Source organism: Poecilia reticulata, linkage group LG9 (genome assembly GCF_000633615.1).
Source record: "Poecilia reticulata strain Guanapo linkage group LG9, Guppy_female_1.0+MT, whole genome shotgun sequence".
Lineage (NCBI taxonomy): Eukaryota > Metazoa > Chordata > Actinopteri > Cyprinodontiformes > Poeciliidae > Poecilia > Poecilia reticulata.
This window is the reverse complement of record NC_024339.1, coordinates 29,222,999-29,229,068: the sequence shown is the minus strand read 5'-3', so window position 1 is coordinate 29,229,068 and position 6,070 is coordinate 29,222,999. Positions and strand designations below refer to the sequence as shown.

At 45.5% G+C, this 6,070-nt stretch overlaps 1 protein-coding gene across 3 annotated transcripts in view; it reads left to right on the top strand.

Annotated features, from left to right (window-relative positions):
- Positions 1-567: 567 nt before the first annotated feature.
- dtx1 (deltex 1, E3 ubiquitin ligase) overlaps positions 568-6,070 on the top strand; it is a 49,528-nt gene continuing 44,025 nt past the window's right edge. For 2 of the 3 annotated variants that reach the window (XM_008419187.2, XM_017306840.1), the window contains exons 1-2: positions 568-656; positions 1,083-1,712. In XM_008419187.2, coding sequence (XP_008417409.1) covers positions 1,454-1,712 — 259 coding nt within the window. In that variant the 5' untranslated portion in view covers positions 568-656; positions 1,083-1,453. The remainder of the gene's footprint in view (positions 657-1,082; positions 1,713-6,070) is intronic. The other variant, XM_008419186.2, reaches the window with a different exon arrangement.

The following is a 6,070-nucleotide window of genomic DNA, read 5'->3' as shown; positions in this document are numbered from 1 at the left end:
TGTGTGTGTGTGTGTGAGTGTGACCCGTTTATCCATCTTATCGTCGTCAGCTCCTCTCGTTGACGATGCAGAGTTTATTTTGAAACCGGATACCGGAAGTGCCATCTTTTCGGTGTTTTCTGTGAAATTGACCAATAGGCTACGTTTCTGTCCATGCATACAGGTGTGCACGGCTGCGCATACTTGAGCAGCGTGGGATCGGGTGTTTGCGTTAGGAGCGTCTGATTGTTGGTGTGACACGGACGGAAAGGAAACATCCTCCCCACCGGCGGAGCGGCTTCTGTCTGCAAACCGCGCAACTAGGGCACACAGTCAGTCAGTCAGTCAGTCAGTCAGCACACAGCAGCGGCAGCGCACCAACAAGCCGCTGTGATCTGTGCACGGCGACGGCTCGCTCTTTCGTAACGGAGTCGGGGGCAGCTTCAGCGTTTGCGGGACAATTTGGAGCGTTGAGTATAGGGATAGGTCTGTGAAAAGGCAGGCGTGTGTCGGAGGGGTTTGCATCTCTCTCTTTTTTTCTTTTTTTTTTGTTTGTTTGTTTTAAACCCCCTCTTCGTATTGCTCTCTGGTTTTCATCCCGGTTCCCGCAAGATGCAGCCTCTTACCTGACGGGTCTGTGGCACCACAGCTGCTGCTGCTGCTGCTGCTGCCTACAGGTCTGTATCTGTAACATCTCTTTTGAGGCATTTTCTCTGACTAGTATTAACAGTTAATCTGGAGATCGCATGTGCTATTTTGTTGTTGTAATTTTTTTCCCCCTGCTCCATAGCAGACAGATCTGTTTCTGTGAGATACCGTTTAGATGATCTGATGATAGCTGGCTCTATTTGTTTTAATTTTTTTGCTGCGTTTGCACACTGCCCATCTATACATCTGATGGCAGTTATTTTACTGCTGCTGCTGCTGCTGACACAGCTCGCATGTAGACTCGCTCAGTTTTCATAGATTTTGACAGAAATCCGGATAGCCAACAGTAGCAGAGCTGCAGCCTCAGTAGCTGAAACTCATTTAGGACATCTGTTTATTAGTGGATTTATTTTTATTATATATTTTTTTTTCTTTGCTACTTGTCATTTGTTTAGTGGCTGTCTTCTGTCGACCTGCTGTAGCTCTCCTGTGGTCATCAGCAGCATCAGGATCGGGATCTGTCACTTCAAACAGGACAAGGTAGACTTCGGCTCATCATCGAAAGTGGCCCCTGTCAAGAGAGAAACCTGCTGAAGATGACTTCGTCGGAGCCGACTGCCTGAAAGCAGCATGAGATAACTGAGGGACTATCACGCTAACTGCTGATTCGAGCTGTTTTTTTCTCTTTTGAGGGCTGGTCCAAAACGATGTTCCTGTGCGCGAGCTGACTGGCAGCGGGGGTTAGGGGGGCCTGGGGGGGTTGCAGTGGTGTTCTAGCACGGGGGACACAGCCCAGCAGCTCAGACGCAGCCGCCGCCGGAGAGAGATGGCTCGCCCCGGGTCGGGGCTGCTGGTGCCCATGAACGGGGTGGGATACCCGCCTCAGAACCTGGCCAGGGTGGTGGTCTGGGAGTGGCTGAACGAGCACGGGCGCTGGAGGCCGTACAGCGCGGCGGTGTGCCACCACATCGAGAACGTGCTGAAGGGGGACGCCAGGGGAAGCGTGGTTCTCGGGCAGGTGGATGCCCAGCTCTCCCCTTACATCATCGACCTGCAGTCTATGCACCAGTTTCGGCAGGACACAGGTAAGAGGCAGGAGACCATGGGCAGAGATGACTTGGCTGTTGCTTTCCAGGAGCGTGGAGGCGCTTCAGTGGAAATGTGTTATTGTCCCTTGCAGACTTTTTCTGTGGTGTGTTTTTTGTTGTCTTTTAGTAAACCGAGACAGAGATCATTTGAGTAAATATGGATCAGTGTTCGTATGGTGATTTAATTTAGCAGCTGGTAAACGCTATCCAAACCCAAAAAAAGTGAGTAAGTAATATCCTCTTAAACCTAATTACAGCCTGTTCCATCCTCCTTGGTGGCAACAACTGCTGCCAAGCGGTTGTGATAACTGGGAATCAGACTTTCCTGTTGTAATTCAGCCACGTTGGAGAGATTTAGAGCAATGAGGGGAGATCTCTGAGATTTATGTCTGGATTTCAACCAGGCTTCTCCAAAATTCTCCACTTATTTTTTTATTTATTTATTTTTGTTTCGTTTTATGAGCGAGTCAGAGGTGGACTAGCTGCTGTCTGTGGTTTGGATCATTTCTCTGCTGCATCATCACTCAAGTGTGTTTGAGCTTAATGTCACAAAACGGTTGCTGGACATTTTCCTGCGGGATTTTCTGGCAGAGAACGCACACACACGCACACACACGCAAACAAACACACACACACACACACACACACACACACACACACACACACACACACACACACCTTCCAAAAAGTTCCACTTTTGTTCTGGTCAATCCACATGATTTTTTTTTTTTGGGGAGGGGGGTTATCTAAATGTTTGAAGGTAAATGTGAGATGAGGCGGTTGTGTGTGGTTTTCACCTCAGAAAGCTCCATTTTCTTTCCCGACTCTTTCTTGCTCTTGGAAGCGAAAACAGAAGACGTACATGTATGTATTCAAATAATTTTCACAGCACTTTAAGAGTAGCTTCATGTCTTAAGCAGGCGTGGGTCAGTTTGAGATTTTCCCAATCTGGTAAGCTTGAGTAAAAATACCACTGGACCATCCGGTTAACACTTTGCTGTATTAATATTTTGTGTCATTCATTTGCTGAGGCCCGTGTATGTAAGATGCAGAACTGAGAAGCAAACAGCACTAATGTGCTTCAAGTGGAGTTAACATGTTTTTTTGTTTTTTGTTTTATGTTGACTCGTCATCATCCAGCAGTCTGAATGCCACGACCTTGACTAAGGTCATCAAGAGTGAGCACCGTTTAGTCAGTGCCTTTCTGTTTACTCCCCTTTCAAAGACAACGATTCCACTAGCGAATGTGTCACAGGACAGTTTTTACATCTTCATAAGCTGAGAGGAGGTACAGGATGACGCCAGGACGGACGCCAGGATGGTTATCACAAAAAGATTGTGATAACCACAATCTTTTTTCTTTTTTTTTTTTTGTCATTTTTACAAGAAACCCAACAGTGATTTAAGGAGGAAATGGAGGAAGGAATATGTTCACCTTGGTGACCTTCCAGTGGGAAACTAGTGCTGAAAAAAAGGAACATGTAAAACAACATTTGACACAACTGAAGTGCACTGCCTCCATTTCTGATGTAAATAATAATTTACTTTTATGTAAACATTGACGACAATTCAGCGGTTTCTAAAACAGCCTTTGCATAAACCGCGTTTCTGAGACTGGAGGTGTCTTTGTATGCGAAAAGTTTGAGTTGGTTCCCTTTTTGCACCAGCAGTTAGCTTCTGCCTCGAAGACCAACTCATCTGCTTTTGTACAAAATGCAGAAGAAAAGAGAGTTTGCTATAGCAGGTCACATAATAACTGTTTGAAACCATTTAATAGAACCTTTCTAAAAATTCAAAATGGCGGAGTTCACAACTTCTGTTCAGTAATCCAAACTTTCATGTTTCATTTGTAGGCTTAAATTTGTCTGATCAGCTAGAAATCAGGATAGCCACAAAATGAGTTTTATATCTGAAGCTTTATCGCGAGCAGTGGTCACATCTGCAAAAAAAAAAAAAAAAAAGGAAAAACAAGTTACCACCTAAACACATTTCATAATTTTCTGTCATAGGCTGTGGGTTTCTTGATCGTCTTCTGTTTTTTTTTTATTTTTTATTTTTATTCGTAGACGTTATGCAACATGTAAGCGTCACGTGGCTCACAGACGTACACATGGGATCTGCAGAAGGTGACCCCGCAGTGCATGGAACTGCTCTGTGTCACCTTTAATGGGTTTGCTGTGGTTAATTTGCGAGTGCATCATTATATTAGAGTACAGACGGAACAGAAGCACGTCTCTAATTCGGTAAGGGCTCTGCCTCATTGAATTAGATCCATCTGAAGTTTTACTGAGATGTGTGTGTGTGTGTGTGTGTGTGGGGCTGGTAACTGTCTGGTTTTACAAGCAAACATTGACTAAACACAGATTATTTTTCTCCGGTTTGACTTTATTAGATGAGCTAATGTTCTGGTTTTTTGCCAGGTTTTGTAAAAAAAAGTTTATGCAGTTCCTGGTGATTATGTAGTGTCCTTCGAAAGTATCCATACCCCTTTAACTGAAAATATCTGATGTGAATTTGTATTCAATCAAACCATCTCCACCATGAAACACGGCGCTGGACGCATCATCCTCTGGGGATGCTGTTATTCAGGAGGGACAGGGTAGTAAAGCCGAAGTCGGTGGCGTAGTTGGATGGAGGTAAATGAGGCAATCTTAGAGAAAAACCAGTCAGACTGCAAAAAGACTCGGATGAAGGTCTGCCTTGGTCATCAGCGGCACATCCATCCATCCATTTTCTTTACGCCCTTGTCCCTTAATGGGGTCGGGAGGGTTGCTGGTTCCTATCTCCAGCTAACGTTCTGGGCGAGAGGCTTGGTACATCCTGGGCAGGTCGCCAGTCTGTCGCAGGGCCATCAGCGGCACAGCCATGGCTAATATGGAATCCCTTAATCAAATTGCATTAATGTGTTTGAATAGATCAGCCCTAAATCTAATTTAGAACTTGTGCCGAGACTTGAAAACTGATGATCGCAGAAGTTCGCCGTCCACTCAGACAGAGCGCTGATCGCAGGGAAATGTTGCTTTTAGACAATTTACTCAAAGGGACTGAACACAAATACCAAAAAACTAAGTCCTTTATTAGTAAAAGACTTGGAAAAACAACGTACATTTCACAATTACGCCCTAATATGTTGGTCTAGTGCGCAAAATCCCTCTTCCACTGAAGGGGTACGAAAACCTCTTCAAGGCGCCTTGCATTTTGTAGAATTAGTTACGGGAGGAACTAATTCTACAAGTAAATTCGTAGTAAATAACGGCTTATTTCAGCTCCATTTGAATAAAACACGTGGAAACGAGCGCGGCTGCTTTTCCTCGCATCCGTTCAACCCTGGAATGGTCTCCGAAGATGTCAGGCTTAGTTTCTGATCCTTCTCGCTGGCGTTTCCCTGTCTAACAGAGTGCAATGCACAGCCTCACACGTGCCTCCAGTTTGACTGGCTGTGAGATGAGCCAGTAAACACTTTGTCAGCCAGCCAGCAAGAGCTGGGCCTGACGTTTATCTCGTCTCCCGGTGTCGTTCGGAGCGCTGCCTTCACCTCCGTCTGGGATCAACCTGTCACGGCGCAGCCTGACGAGAATCCTCTGAACTCTCACCCCGCCCCCCACCCACCCGCTCCTAAATGCGCCCAACCTCCAGCCAGGACATCGTCTTTGACGCATCGTGAGCTTGTCAAACATGGTGTTTGAGGCATGCACTCCATCGCTGTTGGGAAATCCTGTTCACTAGGGGAATTTTTGATCTCATCCTCTGAGGCCAGTTTCAGCAGGAAATGGGAGTCAAATTTATTTGTGTAGCACAATTGGTTCAACTGAGACGGTTCAACATGCTCTTCAATATATTTTTGGGCCAGTGATTTATCCATCTTCCTGGTTTTAGTCAGAATGTGAGCAGCAGCGTTCTGGATGAGCTGCAGCTGTCTGATTTTTTTTGGTTTTAGCCAGACTTGTAAAGATGCTGTTGCAGTAATCGAAGCGACTAAAGATAAACGCATAGATGAGTTTCTCTACATCCTGCTGGGACATTAGTCCTCTAATCCTGGAAATATTCTTCAGGTGATGAAAGGCTGATTTTGTAGCTGCCTTTATGTGGCTCTGAAGGTTCAGGTCTGAGTCCATTACTTCACCCAGATTTCAGACCTGATCACTAGCTTAGCTGTAGTACCTGAGAAGTGCCAACTCTGTAGGTCCAAAGATAATTACTTCAATTTTGTGTCTGTTCAGCTGGAAATAAGTTATTGAAGAATTCTGCCGTCCATGTATGAGAATGAAAAGTTTACAGGATCCCGTGCGCGTGTGTGTGTGTGTGTGTGTGTGTGTGTGTGTGTGTGTGTGTGTGTGTGTGTGTGTGTGTGTGTG